Source organism: Lepidochelys olivacea (genome assembly GCF_965140295.1).
Source record: "Lepidochelys olivacea isolate rLepOli2 genome assembly, chromosome: 11".
Classification (NCBI taxonomy): domain Eukaryota; kingdom Metazoa; phylum Chordata; order Testudines; family Cheloniidae; genus Lepidochelys; species Lepidochelys olivacea.
In genome coordinates, this window is record NC_140421.1 from 4,384,010 (window position 1) to 4,407,178 (window position 23,169).

Consider the following 23,169-nt stretch of genomic DNA (forward strand, 5'->3'; position numbering starts at 1 on the left):
GTGGGGAAGCCAGAAGGGAACACATACTGCAGCAAACCATATCTAGTGGAAGTTAGACGCCTTCTCCTACAATTTATTGTTAAACCATTCCCCAGTGGGGACTAGATAGTTCAGGAGACTAGGAATGGAATACAGAGCATTTCACTGCAAGGGCATGGGTGTACATCCAGACCAGACTGGTAGTGGCTGGAAGCTATTTCTATCTGAAGCCTGTTTGGTAACATATGTGAAATCAGAGGGTGGATGATAGCCTAGTAATTACCACATCTGACTTTGAATGACTTCCCCACTGGCCAATAATCTTAGCAGAAAAGCCAAGGCTTCACTAGGCCCTGGGGGCACAGTTCTTTCCTCCTTAGAAAGGGGTCTATAAGTTTCCCAGGAGAGGGGAATCTTCCCCAGCCCTTCTGGTGTGCAGGGAGGGAAGATTATTTTAAATGATCATCACTAGTGGTATCTTTGCCTCAGGTGCCACTCACCACTACGCGACATTGGGGACACAGCATGAAAACCCTGGGTACAAGAAGGATCCCCTGTCCTTAGTGGGCTGCTCTGTGCCTGTGTGATCTGCTCAAACTTTTTTAATAGGTCTGAGGAAGCGGCAGAAAGGATCCATCCACCAAAGGAGTGGCTGCACACTGGAAGGATGGAGCAGGCAAGCAGCGGGTGGACGGTTGGTCATGCAGCAGGAAGATCGCACTAGAAGGCTTCAGCCATGGAATCAGGATGCTTGTTGTTTATGTAAATAAGGAATCACATATTAAAATATGCCAGTTAGGGCATTACACCATTTGCATAAACTCTCCAGATTTCCCCAGCCTTCTCAGGTAAGAATAAGTTAGCACAAAACAAGCTCCCCAACTTGGGACTCAGCTTAGTCCTCCCTCACCTAAAGGTACTCTCTTGCCCTCTGTCTTCTAAGCAGACACCTCGGTAGCCTTCCCCTGATTGCTGGTACAGCAGAGCTGGCGTTAACCCCTTGTTTACCAGGCAGTACCCCTGCACTCTTCTGGTCAGGACAGAGACCTGTTGGCTGAGCAACGTTGGGAAGTTTGCCCTACTAGTGCCCCTGCTCTACCTGTTCTGGGGTTTCCATCTCCAGGGCTGTTCATCCAGCACCTGAAATATTTGAAAACAAAAACTGGCCTACCCAACTCCTACACACTTAAAGATGCAAGGATGTGTGATTCACTGCCCCAGACACGTGACCCACCAGGGCTCTTGTCCTGGACGTGTATGCCTGCAAGGGATTGTGTGGGCAAGGGTGTCTGCCATGTCACTGTGAGGTTGCTAGGAGTGCAACGTGCATGGTAACAAGTGCCTGGTATAAACAGTGCCCTGAGGCTGTACCAAGAACAGTCAAGAATGGATGAGCTGGAACAGGCAGAGCCCATCTCATTTCACTCAATGAAGCAAATGCCTGAGTGCTGAAAATCAGAATCCTGACAGATTGTGATGGGACATGCCCCCATCCCTCTGATGGAAAGGCTAACAAGCATTCCCAATTAGGCACGCCTGCAGAACAAACGCCACCTGGAGAAGTAGAGTTTGAAAGGATGAAACTGGCCACAGAGGGGGAAAGTATTTCTAGGAACAGAAAGACTGCCAGGGCCTGTGAGCGAGCTCCAGTAACAAGAGCTCAGCCTGAGGCAGTTGCTAACCTTTTCCTTCATACCCCTCACTTGAGGCAGACACACTATAAGCTTGGTATAAGCGAAGGCCATGGAGGACTGCTTCCAGCCATTGGTCTATGGTGGGTCCTGGAAAGTGCTGGCGGGGCTAGAGACAAGGGGACTGTAATTCAGGCTCTAAAAAGACCCCTGGAGTGAGCTGACCTCCCGCTGGGAACAGCATGATTACCCATGACTGGGAGTTTCTATAAGGGACTTAGGGGCAAGAGACTCAAAGATACTATGGCTCGAGCCCAAGCTGAGGGTCGGTCAACTACAAAGCCCCCGCGAGCTGGTTCCACCTTCAGCTTCACAGCACCACTATCCTGACACCAAATTCACCTATTTGCACACACACCACTGTCAATCACTGCACCTTGATGTTAGTTAACTGCTGCCCCTTGGGTTAGCATAGCTGGTGCACAATGCATTGTGGGAGGCAAAGGATCACTACCTGACAGGTGTCCTGCTCTAACTCGTTCTCTTTCAAAGCAGTTCCAATGTGCTGCTGTTATTTAGCCAGATCTGCAGAATCATGACATGCAAAGTCTGATTCTTTTCCCCCAGTGACACCAACTGATGCCATTATTTCAAAAGCTGCACCAGTGCAACAAGGAGGTAAGACTCCACTTACTTGAACGTAAGCTCTTGGGGCAGGACCTGTCTTTGTGTCTGCATATGTACAGCAGTCAGCTCAGGGGGCTCTTGCTCCATGATTAGGGCTCCTAGGAGCTACAGCAATACAAATAATAAAGCACTTTCCATCGGAAGTTCTTGTTGCCCTTTTAAACATCAATGTATTAACCCTTGCATGGCCTTTTGGGAACCCAAGTGAATGGAGCTTAGAGCTGTGGCAGAGTTTAGCAAAGTACAACCCCTAATTCCTTCCAGTGTAATCCCTCAGATGGGTGCTAAGAAGATTCATCTTTATAAAGGACTTTGAGATCCCTGGATGAAATAAAGCTCTGGGGTGGTCAATTAGCCAAATCCTGCAGTCCTTAAGGAGGCAAATCTTCCACCGAAGTCAGTGGATGTTTTGTTGGTGCAAAGAATGTAGGGTTAGCTTCTTAACATGTAAGCAGAACTCTGCAAGGATTGCAAGTCAGAATATGCTCAGGCTCCTAGGCTTCCAAACCTCTTTTAAAAGGGAAACATACTGAGCTAAGAAACTAAATGGTAGACGTCCAGGCAAACAAAGTGCTACCACTATACAGAAGGGAAGTTTAAAGATGTGGACTGAAAAAAAGACTGTGTTTAAACGCTGGATTTCAGTGGAGCTGCAGTGCTCCCAAAGAGGCCGTTTGTAGTAGTGCAGACTAAAATTAATGCTCTAGCAGCAGTAAGGATGAGAACGTTCACAGAGTATACACACACTTATCCTTCATTTAAAAAAAAAAATAATTTTTTTTGCATTCATAAAATGAGCCGGATTGGTGCACCTGCAGACTGAATACAATTAGCACAAATACCAAACTTTTCCCCTTCAAAACGCTTAACAAACAGGACTAGACTCCTCTAACCACAAAAAAAATAAATAAATAAAAAATGCAGCCCAGCAAGTCTCCCCCCTCTGCTTACCACCTCCCTTGGCCTCAACACTGCCCTGGAGAGAACCTTGTAAGGAGGCAGAGTTTAGTCTTCATTGCCCATTCAGTTTGGGCCACTCTGCTGGGGCTACCGATAACAGGCTCATTAGGGATATTTGGATGGACCCAAGAGCACACCAGGCAGGAAGCAGGTACCGGGAAGGACAGGAACTGGACTGTAAAGCACATTAAGGTGGGCACTGCTGCTCTACCAGGGGAAAGGACACAGTCATTCATTTCAATTAAACCAAAAACCAAAGCTCGTTCTGTACTTTATTACTTTCCCACTCGTCCCTATCCCCAACAAGTAAAATATGCCATCTTCAAATAATCAGGTTTACAAGAGAATGGAAGTCACATTAAGTACAGTAGGATCAGTGCAATCTCCCCACATCATTAAGTAAACAAACCAAGGTTTCTTCCCTCCTATTAATATCAGAGGATAGTTCAAGTTGGGTTTTTATCAAAAACCCATAACTGATTCCACCTTATCTACATTCCCAGTGTTATTTATGAAATTATAGAAGTCTGCAGCATAATTTCCAATACCTACAGCTAACATACCAATAATGCCATTTCTCACAACTTTATCACAAGGCTCATAATATATGTGTTACTTAAAAGCCCCAGGTCTTGGAGACCAGTGATTAGATGAGAATCTCAGCTTTCATTTGAAACAAAAATAAGTACATTTCTAGCCCTCAAGATTTAAAAGAAAAGTTTGAAAATGTGAAAAAGTGCACTTGGAAGGCTCAAAATCTGGATGGTGAAGGGGAAACCGCCCCAGAATTTAGCATCTCATGATTGTGAGGGATCTGGCATGATTTCTGAACAGTCCATCATCTATTTATGTCCAGCTGCACCCACAGCTTAGGGGACAGTTGATTACTTTACAGGCACGCTCTGCAGCCATCCCACCTCTGGCTGTGATTTAATCAAGTCTCACACTTAACGCAGGGTTGGGGCTGGGTTAGCAGTTGTATAGCTAGGGAAAAATCCATGTATTTCAAGGAGTGAGTGGTATCCTCTTCTTGGAGTTACAATGTTGGGTCAATACTCAAGAATATTATTGGGGGAGGGGGGACTTGGAACTGTGTATTATATGAGAGAGAGAACCACAGTCCTGACCACAACTGGTCATTACAGATCCCATGGCAGTTTCTACTACAGCAGGGACACAAAATTCATGTAAGCTCCCTGGGGCAGGACCATCTTTTTGTTCTGTGTTTGTACAGAACCTAGCACACTGTGCTCCTAGTCTAGGACTGTGGCTTATAGGCTCTACAATAATACAAAGAATAAGGCCAGGCCAATTCTTAATGTGAGCAATTACATTGTGCTTGCCTAAAGATTACCTTGTAGCTTCACTGAAAATAGTAATTTCACTTCCTGTCTATAAACCTGTTGTACAGTATTCCTGGCTACTGTTAAACTGCTACCACATTCCATAGGGTGGCTGCTGTGATCCCTGTATAAAATTACATGAAGTGATCCGAGGTCCAATAGATGCTGATGCCTTTATATAGCATCCTCAGTGCACGGCATCAGTCACCTTACTGAGCATCACCCATGCTGCTTACTCATGACAGGATAAAAGTCATTGGCATGCAGGGCTTTTGAGCACTTTCAGGCAACAAAAGGGACTGAATTAAAAAGAAGCTGCTTACGTAAGAAAGTTGACTTTATTTTGAAGTTATGCAAAAACATGTCTCTGTTCAGAGCATTCTAGAAATCTAGCCACACTGCATTACAATTACAGCTAGCCACAATTTTGTACATAGCCTCCCATGAGCTGGCCAGCTTCCAGATCAGTAAATGGCTTCTGTCTCCAGTTCTGTGTCCCATACACCTGATGATCTTCACAGATTTCCTAGAGATATTCCACTCTCGATATGGAGAAACTTCAAGGCAACCCAGTCCAAAGAACGGTAATAGGTCCATGTGAAGTGGAATGAGACAGCAATAGAAGTGCATCGGCGCAGTGGATATGGCCTATCTAAACAGGGAAATTAGACTACTAGCTGGAAAGGGAAATCTTTTGTTGGGTGGGAAACACCAACACAAACCAGGGTGCACTGACATGGAAATGGCTGATGCCAGGAGAGTTTGGCTGAAATTGGACCATCTTAAATCACTGGTTTCCTTTAGTCTCTGCATCCCTGACACCAATGACAAAACATTGGACTAGTCTCAATATTTATGAAAATGAAACCCTGCATACATGAAACAGAGTAGCAGAATTCATCATACAGCAGGTTTTGCTTCATGTCCCCCAAGCTGCACCCAGAGAAGATGAGATTGGGGAAGAACAAAGAAATTATTTTGCTGCTATGTCTTGGTGGACAGCTGAAAGGTGAATGAAATAAAATGAAATCAAACTGGGGAGCTGTCAGGCTGCTTAACCCAGTACAGCTATGCTCAAGGTGGTGTCTCTTCCCATGCCTCCTACAACAGGGGCTCTGTGTACTGGTGGCCACACACTTCCTACTTGCCTACATCTTCTCCAAGTGGAATTTGGAACTTCAGGTCTACTAACACATCCCCTGCTGGAGACAGAAAGTTCACTTTTTCCTAGCGAGGAGGTTTAACACTCCCAGCTGTCTGATGCAGGCATCCAGCTGTCTGTCAGCTTCATTATCCCCCAGAGACTTCACATTAGCTTGCTCAGTACATTCCTTCTGCAAGCGAAGCAGCTCCTGATCAGCTGTGGAGACGAAAGTCAGTCATTAGGTTCTTCCTCATTCAGACAAATTGGTAGGGGTAACTATCACAGTAATTAGGGTAGGGGAATGTTCACTGAGGCAATATGGGAGAGTGCACAGAGCTGGAAATCATCATGGCTTGGGTACCCTTTCTGGCAAGAGGTTGAAGGACAACTGCCACAGCCATTCAAGGAATGGCAAGAGCTCCACACACACCCCTGCTGAGATTACAAAATAGCAACTCATGAAGGTGTGAGCTGAACCCCATGCAGCAGCCCTAATGAAGTCACAGGAGGCTGCACACCACGGGTAGCTGCTTTGATAGCAAGTATCTCCCTAAATGAACATGCCCTAAATTGATAATAAGATTGGATGCAGTGTATTATCCTCCCAGAAATAGCTTGATCTTTGGATTTTTCTCCGATGGCCACTAACAGCCAGTTCTAGTGTAGTCTGCCATCAAGTCTAACACCCAAACGCAGAACCTGACTGGGCCTTCCAGTCTGGACCTGGCTAAATCTACTATCTCAAGGAGACCCTAAAACCATTTTATTGTTATTCCAAAGTACGTTGAGATCCTTGGAGGAATCGCTCTCAAGTTCTATCAGGAAAGGATCCATACAGGATTCTTCTATAGAGGCTCAATATAGAAGATTATTAATCACACCCAAACTCCTCAGATCTTTGGGGAAGTTTTGATGTGGATCCAAACTCTGTGCATCTTTATTATTATCCACAGAAGTTAAGATGGTAAGGGGACACTTCAAGTTATTTAAAAAAAATCACTTCTAAGTATTCTTTTATCTGTTGTTACCAGCAATCTCCAAGAGTCCGCTTGTGGGAGTCCTTCAGCCAGCAACAAAGGAGAGAAATTTTTTAAAAGAAAATGGTATTGTGAAATCACAGAAACTGACAGAGGGACTCAGGGACAGGCACCATGCTTGAACCTACTTTCAACTCATTTTTTGAAAGTGACTAAGTTTCAAGGTGACAGTGTCTGTTTCAGAAATACCTAGACTTCAAGACAGCACATCTGCTTTAATTTATCCAAGCAAAGATCAAAGTCAATTACCTGCATGGCTTTCTGCCTGTGCCTCGGAAAGGGTATTTTGGGTGGTCTCCAGTACCTTAGTCAGATGGACTTTCTCGCTTTTAACCATACGCTGTTTCTGATGGAGAGAGGTTATCATGGTTTCTGATTCAGCTATCAACTGTTCTAATTTGGCTGCATCTGGCTGCTCACTAAAAAGGTAACCAGAAATAGAATGATCTTAAGTTGGCGCTTAAAGTCTCCATTGACCCTAGTATTTCAATTAGACACTATAAAAATCCTAGTAGTAAAACAAAAACATAGGAATTGCCAGGCTGGATCCTTCTAGCTCAGTATCCTGTCTCCAATAGTGGCCAGTCCAGATTCATCAGAGGAAGGTCTAAGAATCCCACAGTAGATGATGTGGGATAATCTGCCCCACATGTAGATCTCATCCTGATCTGTCATAGTTAAGAGATTATCTCAAGCCCTTGAAGTATGTGGTCTAATGTCCCTTCCAGAAAATTTGTTGTCAATAATTACAACTGTGGATATTCTTGATACCTGTAAGTGTCCAATCCAAAGTATCTAGCCGGTTTTTCTAGAGCAAAAGTCTCAATGTAAAGGTAAATCATAGGATTAGTGGAGCTGCAACTCCCCCAATAGGCCATTTGCAATACTGCAGCATAAAGTTCATGCCACAACAGCAGCAAGAATAAGATTAACAGCTCTCACAAAAGTTCCATTCATGTTCTTTTCCATTTTTTTCTGTGTGAATTTAATGCTTGTGAGATGTGATGGAAGACAGCCCCTATACACTGAATATCAACAACACGTAGCTCATATATAGCACTTCCCACTTCAAAGCTCTTTACAAACATTAACTAGCTAAAGCCTGAAGTCCTCTATGCAGCCACAGAGCCAGTACGTCTCACCCTTACCCAGGAGGAGCCTCCTATAGGTGAGGGGAAATATTTCAGAAGAAGTTATTTTCATTACAGTAGCATCCTTGGAGTCTCCAGTCAGGGCTCAGAGCCCATTGTGCTAGGGGCTGTACAAACAAATAGGAAAATGACAGTTCCTGAGTTGAAGAGCTTCCCGATTAATGACGAGATGCATCAGATGGATGAAACTAACAGGTGGTGGTGGTGGAGCGACAACAATCTTTTTGTGCTGTGTTTGTACAGCACCGAGCACAATGGGGTCCTGGTTCATGCCTGGGGCTCCTAGGTGCTACAATAATAATAATATGCTGGCTTACATTCAGATGGTAACAGCAAGATGTGGCAAACTGGCAACATTCTGCAGACATCACAGCAGACATGAGTCTCTAAGAGGGATGTGAAGGAGAACAAGAGAATGACCTTGAGAATTTCTGGTGGGTATGCAAGGGACAGCATGGGAGAAAGCATGGAGGTGCTTGTGGGAGAAGTTGACTAATGGGCCTGTCCTAGGAATGGGTTCTGAGGTAAGCAGGACTGGGCAGGTCTCACTCATCTGGAAGGCAATTTCATTGGTTGGAGGCAACTTTTAAAGGGATCATTTCACATACAGCTGTTTTTCTAATGCACTCCAGGAAGGCTTGCCATCGCCCTTGAGAGTCAGATATAGCATAGTTAAAGTAGCGAGGGAAAATTAAGAGGACTTCCATACTCAGAGGAAGAATGGTCCAGTGGTTAGGGTGCTCGCCTGGGACTCAGAAGTACCATATTCAATCTCTATTTCGCCAAACTCCGTGTGTGACCTGAGGCAAGTCACTTAACCTCTGTGCCTCAGTTTCCTCCCTCCGTCTGTAGCATAGGTATAACAGCACTTCAAAGGGAAATTTTGAGGATAAATACAGTAAAGAGAAGTGTTCAGATACTACACTAAAGGCAGCAGGGGCAGATATGTATCAAACATTATTTATATTGCAGTAGTGCCTACAAGGCCAGTCAAGATCAGGGTCAGACCTACTCATTGGACACCCCCTCCCCCCCCAAAAGGCAGTCCCAGCCCCACAGAGCTTACAATACAAGTACAATCACATTTTCATGTGAATAGCATCATGCTGGACATCTGGACATTTTGTATATAACCAGAATACATTAAAGGCACAGGGTGCCACACATCACATTAGGAATGTCTATCATGGACGTGATCATCTGAATGTGCAATTTTACTCTAAAATATGACTGCAAAAATAGCACTGTGGGGCTCTGTGTGTATTGTTGCTAATGGACAGCAGATCAAATGCACTCAGGTTATAAGTTAAAGGATTTTTTTTTTCCTGTCAGCCCAACATACTCAGCCTGGGCTCTGACAGTCATGGTTGGGGTCTTTTCACCCCAAACATCATGTCTGGTAAAAGAGGTTCCATAGGCCAAACTAGGCCATCGGTGACACCTATGCCACTCACTGCATTCAATGGGGCTGCTCAGGTGTAACTGAGTGCAACTTCATAAACAATTCTGATGATGAATAAGATGGAAGAATCCAGCTCTCCCTCTCTTACATGTGCTGACTTGGCAAAACTAAGAGGAGTTAAGACTTATTTTTGTCACTCATCTGAGCAAAGACATTTCTGTAAACACGCAAGGAGCAGATGTGAGCAATGGGAACGTGCCATTTGTACAGTCACTTTTCAGAAGACAATAGGTTACAGACTCTCCAGGTTGCCTTTGCCTTTGACACCTGATTGAACAAGAGAGTGAAGTAGTATTAACCTGACGGGTTGAACCCTCAGCTGAGCTGGCACAGCTGGGCAGAGAGGATGGGAAGGTCGCTCTAAACCATCTTTCCATCTCCCAAATTACAGGTATACAAAATGGCCCCCAGCATAACTTAGAGCCTGCTCCAAATCACGCTGGCAGTAGTGATCTCTTAGGGACCACTGTGCAGACAGAGAAACCTGTGCTCCAGCCCTAGCTCTTCCAGCACCTGCCACGCCCTCAGCCCACATTTCTGCACCCTGACATACCTCCTTCACGTGTTGGGGGAGGGTGGGAGAGAAGTGGGTTGTGTACAGCCAGCTGGCACCTGCTTTATGCCACTGGAAGATTCCCCTGCACTGGGGGGGAATCCTTGACTGACGCTTTGGGACAGCTTTCCTGCCACTTTGTAAGCAGGACAAAGCTGATACACTAGGAAACAAGGATCAAATGCAGCATCTTTTAGAAGTAATATAGGGAGCCAAAAATGTTGCCTCCAAAATATGCTGTACAAGCTCCCTTGTTTGAAATGGCAATCAACCCAGCAGGCAGACTCCCTCTGCATTTGAGGAAGAGTAAAAGGGAGGGATTTCCTGGTCTTAGATGAACGCTTGTCACCGTTGCTGCAAGTGGAATAGCACATGAGTGCTCTGTCTCAGACATTTCTAACATGCCCATCACTGTAGTATTTTAATACATGAATCAACAAAGAATCACTGAGGTCCAAGTGAATCTGATTGCTGCCACACAACATGCTTTAAAACGGTTAGTGAATGGAAGATTTTTAAGGGACATTGCATTATTGGCAGCCATTCGCTTATGCTAACCCATGTGGGCTTGCTTTGCTTATACTGTGGGTAGTGAAAGACACACCTAGCCAAAGGAATCAAACCTCTCAGCAGTCTCCTAGTCCGGATCAAGGGACAGCTGGTATTTAATGCAGAAGGACAAGCAATAGGCCCCACCGAGTCCACCTGGCAATGTCACCTCCCTACCCGAGCAGAGAGCAGATCACATACCTGCAGCTTCAACCCCATCCCACAATTTGATTCAATCAGGCACAAAAGAGGCAGCCTGTGGGCTCCTGGCAGTTCACCAGCCAGCCCACCCCTCTGATTATTCTCTATTACTCCCAGGAAACTAACTGCTCAAATGCTACTATTTGATTTCACATAATGAACAATCTTAAGCATACAGCACATGTACAGTCTCTGTCTCAATAATGTAAACCGTACTGTTGTGGTACATGTGCCTGTTTAATCAGTTTCTTTGAAGAGGCCCTGGTAGCACCCTGCTAATTACCCCAAGATCATAATTAGAAGTATATTGCAAGCCATATATTTTTTCTTCAAACATCCTCTGCTCTAACTGGAAGGATCTATACCTGGTATCTTGAGCAATATCCTTTTTCAGCCTTTTCAGTTCAGCTGCAACAGTTTGAAGTTGTTCTCGAGTCTTGAATTCCTCTTCCAATACTGGATGCAAATGCACAATCTGTGCTGCCAGTGACAGACAGTTCTCTCTTTCTGTGACACTACAAAATCAGAGTACAAAAGCATTATTTCTCTTCCCAGTCACTGTTCTAGTGACTACAATTTGTGTTAGTTATATACAGCAGAACTGCTTTATACAACATGCCAGCACCAAAATTCAACCATTGAGTTGTCTGTAAAAAGCCCTTTCATGTTCCTTTACAGAAAGTTTCCTGCCAACCAAAGACCTTGTGATATGGCACTGATATTAAATCCATATACATAGGTTTTGGACTTAATAGTGCACTCTGTAAGTACTATTAAAATGTAGTCGTGATTAAAACAAAGCTAAACATGATACTAATTAATTAGCAATGTTAAAAGATTTATTAGGAGACTTACTATTGTGCTATTTCTGTCTCAAGTCTCATGATCTCATCCTTCTCTGTGCTCACTCTCACTTCGCTTTCATGTACCTTACCCAGCAGCAATGATAGCAACATCTGGAAAGGCAAAATAGGGAAAGAAATTCAAGTAAACACAAAACAAGCCGAGTTGATAGGTGGAGTTTGAAAGCTCAAGTCAGTTCAGTGTTCCTGGTTCATTTTCACCCAGGGCCACAGCAGCCTGCAGCTCCTGATATGGAAGGTTTATACATTTTGAAAGACTTGCACCTTGCTAAGCCAAGACAATAAAAAACTGGTCCATTTGGAACACATGCATGGTGGCAAAGCAGAGGGACGTAACCCTGGTGATAGTCTCAAGTCATAATTAAAAAAAAAAATCCTCTATTTTTCCTTTTCCAAAGCTGTGCTGGTTAAAATGAACCTTAATATTCTCACTATCAATTAAAAATGAGACATCAGCAAAACAGAACTTTGCCAGGGGATAATGGTCTCCTACTCGACAAAAACACCATGGTGATATGAGAAGATTTATTTTTAAAACAGATGTAACACTATGACTCTGGGTGGGTTGCCAGCAGCAGGGATTCAACCTTCCAACTCTGTTTCTGAAAGCCTCTGGTGCCTGAGATAGAAGACCTAACTCTGTTAGCCAAAGCTATAGCAGGCTCATCAACCTCTACATGTGACCGAACCAACACCAAAGGGGGACAGAGCATCACAGTGAGTGGGTGTTGTGGTCTACACCCTCATTAGTCCTGTGATGTTTTACTTCAATTAATATTTTTATGATAACATTAACTGTCACTAGACCAGGAGAAGTCTATCTATTGGAATTAGCATAGGCCTGGGAGCAAGGAACCATGAGACCACTAAGCAAACTCAGGTCACACCAACATGGCCAAAGGCAAGCTGGGGTGACACTAGTTTTTAAGCATACTCATCAGCCTGATGCTACTTCAACAGTCAAGAGGCTAAACCACTAAAAATAGATTTATAATGAAAGCCACATACACAGCGACCATAATGAAATACATCTCCTCATGCACAGAAGTTTACCTCTAGGTCCCCACTGCTTAGGTCAGAGAACAAGTCATCTTCATCCAACGTTAAATAGGACTGCACCTTTTCCATCTTTGACACTGTAAAAAGAGATAAATTCAATGGTGTGCAAGAGGAGCTGCTAACGACATTTCAGCCACGTCAATGAAAGGTAAGTTGGGCTGATTTCTCCTGGCTTCAAGGGAGCTCAAACCTCTGGGTCCTGTCAAATCATCCCTGCCAGAAATGACTTATCCCTGCAGCTCACAGAAAGAACTTCTGAAGAGCAGATTTTTTTGCTTTTGAAATTAACCAGATTGCACCAAGTGTCAGATATTTAAAATAATTCCCATGGAAGGATACAGCAAGAGCGGTCTTCACCCACAAGGATCCCACTTAGCCATGTCCTCAATATACTCTGCATATTTTCCAGTAGTAAAGTCTATGCATTTTTGGCAAAGTGTTCACCAGGTGGCATGGCCTCTCTTCACTCAGTTACTGTGATAAGAAAGTTTTGGTGTTCAAACAGGAAAATACTGTAAATGGATAGATTCCTCAGCCTCTCTTTTGCACGTGCAAAGTCCCCTAGTCAAGGAGTCTATTCCAGGCTAAGGGAGAGAATTTGTCAGAACCCCTTGGTAACGTAGTGGTGGCACATCACTGAGTAAACGCAGTCCATTTCAGACAACACTGAGCTTTTAAGGCCTGCTCCTATTGAACTGACTAGAACGTTGCTACTGATTTCAAGGGGAGCAAGGCCTTTTGTCAAGAACCTCTGTAGAGAGCACATTGTCATCTCTCCTCTATAAACCTGCCTGCAAATCCTTCTTAAGTCACCAGTAAAATGAGCAGGCCAGGCTCAGCTTGGTCTCTAGTCTACTACCAATCTCTTCAAAATCTGTCAGCCAAGCAGCAGCTGTCCCACTGTGCCCCCGCTGGGTCAGAGCATGGCAAAGTGGGACGCTCGAAAGAGGAGTAAGTGGCAGGGAGGGACAGAAGTTGGGGTCCCCAGCCCACCCCACCAGCTATAACCCATCTTCCTCCAGCAACCCCAAAGCTTCCCCAACCTCAGCCACCCCCACAACCCCAGCTTCCCTTAGCTACTTCCTGGCCCCACAAAGCCCCTCCATCCAGCCCCCTAAACCTCCCCCCATCTTCACCCGCAACTGCCTCTGCCCTCCTCCAGTTCAGCCCCTCCACCCCCAACCACCATTCTTTCGTCCCCTTTGTCACAGCCCCCCCTTTTCCCCTCCACACACGCCCCCTGCCACTCCCACTTCGGCCCCTGTGCCCCAGCCCCCCAACCGCCCCCAGCCCTCCCCCACTTCGGCCCCTGTGCCCCAGCCCCCCAACCCTCCCCCACTTCACCCCTGTGCCCCAGCCCCCCAACCGCCCCCAGCCACTTCAGCCCCTCTGCCCCAGCCCTCCCCGGCTTCGGCCCCTCTGCCCCAGCCCCCCCACACTTCAGCCCCTCTGCCCCAGCCCCCCAACCGCCCACAGCCCTCCCCCACTTCGGCCCCTGTGCCCCAGCCCCCCAACCCTCCCCCACTTCAGCCCCTGTGCCCCAGCCCCCCAACCGCCCCCAGCCCTCCCCCACTTCAGCCCCTCTGCCCCAGCCCTCCCCCACTTCAGCCCCTCTGCCCCAGCCCCCCAACCGCCCCCAGCCCTCCCCCACTTCAGCCCCTCTGCCCCAGCCCTCCCCGGCTTCGGCCCCTCTGCCCCAGCCCCCCCACACTTCAGTCCCTCTGCCCCAGCCCCCCAACCGCCCACAGCCCTCCCCCACTTCGGCCCCTCTGCCCCAGCCCCCCAACCCTCCCCCACTTCAGCCCCTCCTCCCTCCACCGCCCTCCTTCGGCCCCGGACCCCAACGGCTCCCACTCAGCCCCGCGGGAGGGCGCGGGCTGCACTGACCTCGCACTGCTGTCAATCACCACATGCAAATGATCACACGGCCTAATCTGCATATTCGCCCATCGCTCCGCTCCCGCGGGCAGCTCCCCAGAGCCTCCCTCCGCGCGCGCCGCCTCCCCTCCCACCCTTTCAAACCTGCCGCTTGCAGTGACCTCATCACCCTGCGCCGCGGCCGCAACCATAGAGCTGGGGCGCCTCGGCCGCTCTATGGTTCCCTCCCGCGAAGGCGTTCGTTCCGGTGGCACGCACGCCCCCTGCTGGGCGGAGGGACAGCAAGATGCCGCCTGCTGAAACCCCAGCTCCAGGAGTCCTGCGATCGTGGGCGAGCGCGGCTCGCGGGCAGGGGCTAGCCCTGGCGAGTGCCACGAGGAGCAGCCTCAAAACCCCAAGCCAGAGCCAGGTGGCCACTGAACAGAGCAACAGCCATCCTGGGTGAGATCCATGGTCCATCTAGCCCAGTGGCCTGTCCCTGACAGCGACCGGGCAATGATCAGCACAGGGCAATTTGTGGGGCGTGATCCATCCTCTGCCGTCCACTCCCAGCACTGACCATCAGAGGCTTAGCAACACCCACCAGGTGGGGTTGCATCCCTGCCCATCCTGGCTCATAGCCACTGCTGGACCTATCCGCCAGGAACTTATCCAGTTCTTCTTTTTTTTAACCCAGTTATACTTTTGGCCTTCACAACATCCCCTGGCAAGGAGTTCCACAGGTTGTGTGAAGAGATAGTGCCTTCTGTTTGTTTTAAACCTGCTGCCTATACATTTCCTTGGGTGACCCCTGGTTCTTGTGTTATGTGAAAAGGTAAATAACACTTCCTTATTAACTTTCTCCATACGGTGACAGGAGGTACCCCTGTACTCACACACTATTGTAATAATCTTTGTACAGTGTACGTCTTGTGAGGTATCATTTGAAAACTCATAATTTGCTGGCTCTTGCCCTGGTAAAATATGCGTGGCCAGATTGTATTTGAAGTTATAAGATTCCCCTGCATGGTGTTATCAACACATGTTCCAAACTGAGGGTGGCAAACAGGTCTGTCCTAAACAAAAGAAAGTGTGCTCTGCTTAATTTGCATTTAAGCAGTAAACAGAGTCATCAAGCAGAAAGGGGAGATAAAGAAAGCTCAAACAGGTGAGGGAAAGCAGGGAACATCTTTCTCCATAGATCTTTTGTCTCCTAGTACCAGCTGGAAATGTTTTTTCAAGAGGAGGACTGAACTAAGTTCCTTGTAAGCTGCACGGCTGCCCAGCAGGCTATCAAGTGCCACGCAGTTCAGGTGTCCCTCCCCACATTGCCGTGAGCTGCTCCCAGGAACCTCCTGCTTGCTGTGCAGAGGGTGGGGGAGAAAGGGGCACTGATGTCAGGGTGTTCCTCTTCCCCTGCCCCTGTACCCCATCTCCACAGAGCAGGGCGGGACATGACAGGCTCAGGAGGGAGGGAGCTTGCTGGCAGCTGCTGCTGTCTGAACTTGCTGATCAACTTAAAAGGGCAGTGTACTTAAAGTGCAGTCAGCGTACTTAAAGGGGCAACACATGTCTCTGTCACAGACACATACACTCACCTCCCAACACATACTTATATTGTTGTTGTTACTTCTTGATACTTCTTTCAAAGTGTGTTATTTTAGTTTTTTGGCTGGTCTATGCATTTCATAATTTTTATTTCTCTCTTACACTTAAATTTAATTCTTTGAGTAGTGAGGTTTAAAATGCTGAACCTATCCTGGTTGGAGTAATTATCCTTATGGTAACTTTTAAAAAATATATATTATAGCTAGGTTTTTGGTTTCTACTGGTGGCGCACATCCACACATTATCTTGATATGGTTCACATAACAAAATTCATTCCACACATGGATGCAAAAAAATTAGAGGGAACACTGACTGACACCATAAAAAGGAGGGACAAACGCGCCAAGGGATCCCCTCTTTCTCTCTCCCTGCCCATCGCATTATTAGCACCAGAAGCAAAAAAAGGTTCTGACCTAAGACGTTTGGTCAGTAAGACTGCTGAAAGTATATGGAGAGAAATTTTGCTTGAATCTGAGATTGTTAAGTAAGGCACCAGTAGTATTTTAATTTTATTTTCTTGTAACCATTTCTGATTTTTATGCCTCATTACTTGTACTCACTTAAAACCTATCCTCTTCTGGTCAATAAACTTGTGTTATTGTTTTATCTAATGCAGTGTGTTTAATTAAGGTGCTTGGGAAACTCCATTTGGCCTAATGGATAAGGCATTGGCTTCCTTAACCAGCGGTTGTGGGGTCAAGTCCTATCTGGGCTGAAAAACTACTTCTTTCTTGTATATAGAGGGATAGCTCAGTGGTTTGAGCACTGGCCTGTAAAACCCAGGGTTGCGAGCTCAATCCTTGAGGGGGCCATTTAGAGATCTGGGGTAAAAATTGGGGATTAGTCCTGCTTTGAGCAGGGGGTTGGACTAAATGACCTCCTGAGGGTCCCTTCTAACCCTGATATTCTATGAGTGACAAGTTGTGTGCATATTATTTCTTTTAAAGAAATAATGGACTTTATATAAACTTTTGTTGTCGAGGAGAGGGCTGGGTACTATAGGACATACATTTCTGGGGGGAAATCTAAAACTGGGAGTGTGTTGAGGTCACTTTGCAGTATAACCAAGGCTGGTAAGAGCCATGTTCTGACTGGCTGCAGCACGTACTACACGGACATAGCTGGGAGTGACTTGCATGCTGCAGGTTGTCTGTGAGCAGTCCAGGCTGGAAGATACTGCAGCAAAGCATTGTAAAGGGCATCCCAGGTTGGAGGGCAGGGGTGACACAGCTACTCATTAGTCTGGATTGTACCCTAATATGTTACACACACCGTTCATGATTTTATAGACTTCTATCACAGTGGTTTTCAACCTATGGTCCACGGACTCCTCCAGGTTGGCAGACTATATCTAAGGGATCCATGAAAGGTTGTCATTACCACAGAACCGTGGTTTTCAAACTGTGGTCCTCAGAGCCCTGAGGGTCTGCAGATTATATCTAAGATTTCCAAAGAGGTCCACGCCTCCCTTCAAAAATTTTTAGGGGTTCACAAACGAAAAAAGGTTGAAAATCACTGCTCTATCATATCCCCGCTCGTCGTCTCATTTCCCATCTGAACAGTCCCAGTCTTTTTAATCTCTCCTCATATGGAAGCTGTTTCATACCTTTAATCATTTTTATAGCCCTTCTCTGTACCTTTCCCATTTCTAATATATTTTTTAAGATGGGGTGATTACAACTGCATGCACTATTCAAGGTGTGGCCATACCACGGATTTATATAGTGGCATTATGATATTCAATGTCATGTGATCTATTCTTTTCCTAATGGTTCCTATCATTGTTAGGTTTTTTGACTGGCACTGCAAATTGAGTGGATGTTTTCAGAGAACTATCCACAGTGACTCCAAAATTTCTTCCTGGAGTGGTAACAGCTAATTTAGACCCCCATCATTTTATACGTATAGTTGGGATTATGTTTCCCAATGGGCATTACTTTGAATTTATCAACTTTGAATTTCATCTGCCATTTTCTTGCCCAGTCACCCAGTTTTGTGAGATCCTTTTGTAGATCTTTGCAGTCTGCTTTGGACTTAACTATTTTGAGTAATTTTGTATCATCTGCAAACTTTCCCTCCTCACTGTTCACTCCTTTTTCCAGATTATTTATGAATATATTGAACAGCACTGGTCCCAGTACAGATCCCTTGGGGACACTGCTATTTACCTCTCTCCATTCTAAAAAGTGACCATTTATTCCTACCATTTCTTTCCTGTCCTTTAACCAGTTACTGATCCAGGAGAGGAGCTTCCCTCTTATCCCATGGCTGTTTAATTTGCTTAAGAGTGTTTGGTGAGGGACCTTGTAAAAGACTTTCTGAAAGTCCAAGTACACTAATATTGACTGGATCACCCTTGTCCACATATGTGGACTCCCTCAAATAATTCTAATAGAGGGGTGAGGCATGATTTCCCTTTACAAAAGAACCATACATGCATATATAAGATCTCATAATATTCAAAGCCAATCACATAAATTTTTTATGGTGTGATTTTGGAACAATTGGTATTGGCAATACTGGGAAAGAGGCCTGAGAGCAGGGAATCCCCCCCTAATATTGAACTGAGCCTCTGTGGGCCAGGTTTATTAAAGGGATAATTTCAATGGGAGGTATACATTCAGGTGCTTTTGAAAACCCCACTAGGCACCTTACATTGTTAGGTGCCTAAATACCTTTACAATTCTGGCCCTGAGACTAAGATCATACACACTTAGGAGTAATACAGCAACTACACTGGCCAGGGAAAAGGATGCAAGCAGGAAACAACCAGGCATAATGCCTAATCCTGCACCTTTGTAGTCAGTGGGAGCTTTGCCATCAACTTCAAAAGGCACAGAATCAAGCCCTCGGTTCTCGGCAAAGGCTTAGCTGGTTTTCTTCAGGGGTAGTAGCTTTTGTGCACTTAATTTTATGCTTATGAGCAGCAGTGCAAAGACTGACAGTTGCCAGCTTTGGCTGAATTGTCTCCTCCTGCTGCTTGCTGAGCAACTGTCCTTAGAGAACAGAGCCAACGGCTTTTTCATATCTGAACCTTATTCAGGCAACACACTCGGAATCAGCTGCAGGATCTAGCACCTATAGGATATAGCAGAATCATAGGGGGTAGAGAGACAGGTAAAGAGAATGATTAGAAGCCTGGAGAGACTTCCATATGAGGAGAGTGAAAACACTGGGATTGTTTAGTTGAGGGAACATGTTAGGGATACCTTCTTTATATCAGTCAATATTTTGTGTAAGTCAGGCACTGTCATTCGCCATCTCATAATAGAAGTGTTCAATGAAATTGAAAAACATATGTCAATAATAAAGGAAATACTTTTTACACAATGTATAACTAGCCTGTGGAACTCACTGACACAATATATTGTTCAGGGCAAGAACACAGGAAGATTTAGAAAAGGATTATGTGTGTATATGGCTAGGGGCACCATCTTATTACACTGGACAGGATAAAAGAAGGGGTAAAAACCCTCCTATTTAAGGGCATAAACCAAGCACGAAGGCCCAGATCATAGAAAGTATTTAAGCACCTACCTCCTATTGAAATCAATAGTTCAACACCTAGGGCTCTAACTGCCTGGGAAGAAATTTCCCTATGAGCAGGCTGCTGCAGTGTCTCTTGCTTCTTCCTCTGAAGCAGTTGGTACTGGCCACGACCAGAGATGGGGTTCAGGACAAGATGGACCTCCACCCTGTTCCAGGTGGCAATTCCTATGCTCTGTTAAAACAGTTGATCTTGTAGTTAAAACACTGGACTAGGGCTCAGAAGACCTCAGTTCATATCCCAGCTCAGCCAGACTCCCTGTGGGACCTTGGACTTGATCTCTGTACCTCAGAAATACATAGATAAGATAGTGGGGTTTAAGCTACCTTGTTATCAGAGAGCAGGTCAGGGCTAAGCTGACAGACTCATCCAAGAATCTTTGCTGGGGCCTAAATTGTGACAGGATTTGCATTTCTCAATGGGGGCATGAGCTATAAGGGGGGGGGCGCAGGGGAAAAGAGGTTTTTTTGTTGTTTTTTTTCCTTCTTCTCCTTTCAAGTGCTTTATTCTGCTACAGAACAGTCAAAATGAAGATGTAAGCTTTGTGGTTAGTTTAAATTATACACTCTGTAGACACTATAGGCTAATTTAAAGGTTACACATACAGCAATAGATATCCATCGGTTCATCTGGCTTGCTGAAAACAAGTCAGGCAAAACTTGAAAGGAAATCCTTGTGCAACATTTTTCTGAGGCAGGTAAACAACAGAAGAGGTTGTCTGACTCTGACGATACCAGGCAGCATTAGGTGTTTCGTAAGCAACTTTTTCTAAAGCTGTCTTTCTATGAGATATGCTCTAGCTCAACAAAAAGTTACAGGCTTGATGCAGGAGTTACTGGGTGCCATTCTCTGGCCTGTTATGCTGAACTCCAGCATACCTAATCATAATATAAGAACGGCCATACTAGGTCAGACCAAAGGTCCATCCAGCCCAAGTATCCTGTCTCCCGACAGAGGCCAATGCCAGGTGCCCCAGAGGGAGTGAACCTAACAGGTAATGATCAAGTGATCTCTCTCCTGCAATCCATCTCCACCCTTTGACAAACAAAGGCTAGTGACACCATTCCTTACCCATCCTGGTTAACAGCCATTAATGGACTTAACCTATATGAATTTATCTAGTTCTCTTTTAAACCCGGTTATAGTCCTAGCCTTCACAACCTCGTCAGGCAAGGAGTTCCACAGGTTGAAGGTGCACTGTGTGAAGAACTTCCTTTTGTTTTAAACCTGCTGCCCATTAATTTCATTTGGTGGCCCCTAGTTCTTATATTATGGGAACAAGTAAATAACTTTTCCTTATTCACTTTTTTACCTCTATCATATTCCCTTTGTCTCCTCTTTTCCAAGCTGAAAAGTCCTAGTCTCTTTAATCCGTTCCAAACCCCTAATCATTTTAGTTGCCTTCTGAACCTTTTCTAATGCCAGTATATCTTTTTTGAGATGAGACATCTGTATGCAGTATTCAAGATGTGGGCCAACCATGGATTTAAATAAGGGCAATAAGATATTCTCCATCTTATTCTCTATCCCTTTTTTAATGATTCCTAACATCCTGTTTGCTTTTTTGACTGCCGCTGCACACTGCGTGGAAGTCTTCAGAGAACTATCCATGATGACTCCAAGATCTCTCTCCTGATTAGTTGTAGCTAAATTAGCCCCCATCATACATATTTCTTTGGGTGTTAAAAATCTATTAAAAGTACAGTAGAACTTCAGAATTACAAAGCACTGGGGAACAGAGGTTGTTTGTAACTCTGAACAAAACGTTATGGTTGTTCCTTCAAAACTTTGCAACTTAACATTGATTTAATACAGCTTTTAAACTTTATTATGCAGAAGAAAAATGCCTCTTTTAACCATCTTAATTTAAATGAAACAAGCACCGAAACAGTTTGTCAAATCTTTTTTTACACTTTCCTTCCCCCCAGCCGCCGTTGCTTTTTGGAGGCCTCTGCTGCAGCCTGGTTGCATACTTCCAGTTCTAAATGCAGTGTGTATTTGACCAGTCAGTTTGTAACTCTGAGGTTCCACTGTATCTGAATTTAATTCTCCAAACCCTTGGGGCACTGTCTCCATCTGGACCACTGCTCTGTAAGGAGACTGGCTGTCTCAGACTCCTGAACTGCAGCCCCAGGAGTCACGGTTACACAATGAAGTCTTTGGGACTACGTTCACAAGGTAACCTCACACTGGGAAAGAAACACCTCTTCAAAATTACACAAAAACAGTAGAGTGATTGTCCTGTGTGACTAGAAGCACCTTGGTTTCATCAGATAATCATTTCCTTATTTGTATGCCCACAGAAATAGAGGGATGGTGCAGGTATCCAGTCTATTAGTGGTGACTGAAAGATGGTTCAAACACATGTGACAGCTAGCCCCAGGTACCAAAACGTTAAAGTCTGATAATCCAGAAAGAAATCATTTTGAAGTGACTCTTCTTGGCTCTAGAAACCAGAACTTTGTTTTCCTTGCTAGGAAGATGGATCTTTGAACTGGCTTAGCATGAAACTTTTTGTATTTAATTTTCATTATAGCTATTTATAGGATTTGGGAAGATTTGACTAACATTTTGACATCTGAGTACAGCAGCTCACAGGGACCTACTGTCAACCAGGAACGGCAGCCCAAATAGAAAGGCACCAGGTGGCCAATACTGGAGACATTCACATAGAAAAGGACACAGCATGAGCAGCAGTAGCCCACTGTCAGTGGGATCCAGAGGGAGGACAGCTGCTCGTCACGATTTCAATCCCCACTCGAACTCCAGAAGGATTCTGTCAACAGGGCTCGTTCCCCCTCTGTGCTATGGAATGAGCCTCCCCCTGCCCCTGCTAAAAAAAGCAACAGCTGGGTGGGGGCGGAGACACAGAACCTACATTCAGATGCCCACAGCATTTGAGATCTGCCCCTTCTCTCCCCTCCCATTTAAGATTTCCCCAGAGAGACAAGTTACTGATTACTGCTATGTCACAACTGCCATGGTATCCCATTAGAACCTGCCTAGGCTTTTCTTTAGACCTCTTATAAAAAGATGTACAACACACTGATTCGTTCAACTAATAGAACTGCAGCACGCAAATTAACCGGAGTGGAATGGTGCTGATTGATTGAGCTACTTCTGATGTTAGTGTCATTAAGAATGACCTAAAAAGGAGTACCTGTGGCACCTTAGAAACTAACCAATTTATTTGAGCATAAGCTTTCGTGAGCTACAGCTCACTTCATCGGATGCATACTGTGGAAAGTACTTTTGGCTCCTTAGAGACTAACCAATTTATTTGATCATAAGCTTTCGTGAGCTACCGCTCTCTTCATCGGATGCATACTGTGGAAAGTGTAGAAGATCTTTTTATACACACAAAGCATGAAAAAATGGGTATTTACCACTACAAAAGGTTTTCTCTCCCCCCACCCCACTCTCCTGCTGGTAACAGCTAATCTGGAAATGGCCCAACTTGATTATCATACACATTGTAAGGAGAGTGATCACTTTAGATAAGCTATTACCAGCAGGAGAGTGGGGTGGGGGGAGAGAA

General features: G+C 45.3%; 1 protein-coding gene across 1 annotated transcript; it reads right to left on the bottom strand.

Annotated features, from left to right (window-relative positions):
• Positions 1–4,919: 4,919 nt before the first annotated feature.
• On the bottom strand, positions 4,920–19,795 carry LOC311528108 (uncharacterized protein). Its single transcript, XM_084642732.1, has 6 exons — positions 19,622–19,795; positions 12,614–12,696; positions 11,553–11,653; positions 11,063–11,212; positions 7,031–7,200; positions 4,920–5,960 (listed from the first exon to the last, which is right to left on the bottom strand). The coding sequence occupies exons 2-6, from the start codon at positions 12,686–12,688 to the stop codon at positions 5,818–5,820; spliced, it is 639 nt and encodes a 212-aa protein (XP_084498858.1). The 5' UTR covers positions 12,689–12,696; positions 19,622–19,795; the 3' UTR covers positions 4,920–5,817.
• Positions 19,796–23,169: the final 3,374 nt, after the last annotated feature.

Bases quoted from the DNA above. Each gene is read 5' to 3' on its own strand.
- LOC311528108 (XM_084642732.1), bottom strand. From the start codon at position 12,688: ATGGAAAAGGTGCAGTCCTATTTAACGTTGGATGAAGATGACTTGTTC. The intron at 11,654-12,613 runs GTAAACTTCTGT...TTGCCTTTCCAG, and splicing joins TAAGCAGTGGGGACCTAGAG to ATGTTGCTATCATTGCTGCT. The intron at 11,213-11,552 runs GTAAGTCTCCTA...CTGATTTTGTAG, and splicing joins GAGACAGAAATAGCACAATA to TGTCACAGAAAGAGAGAACT.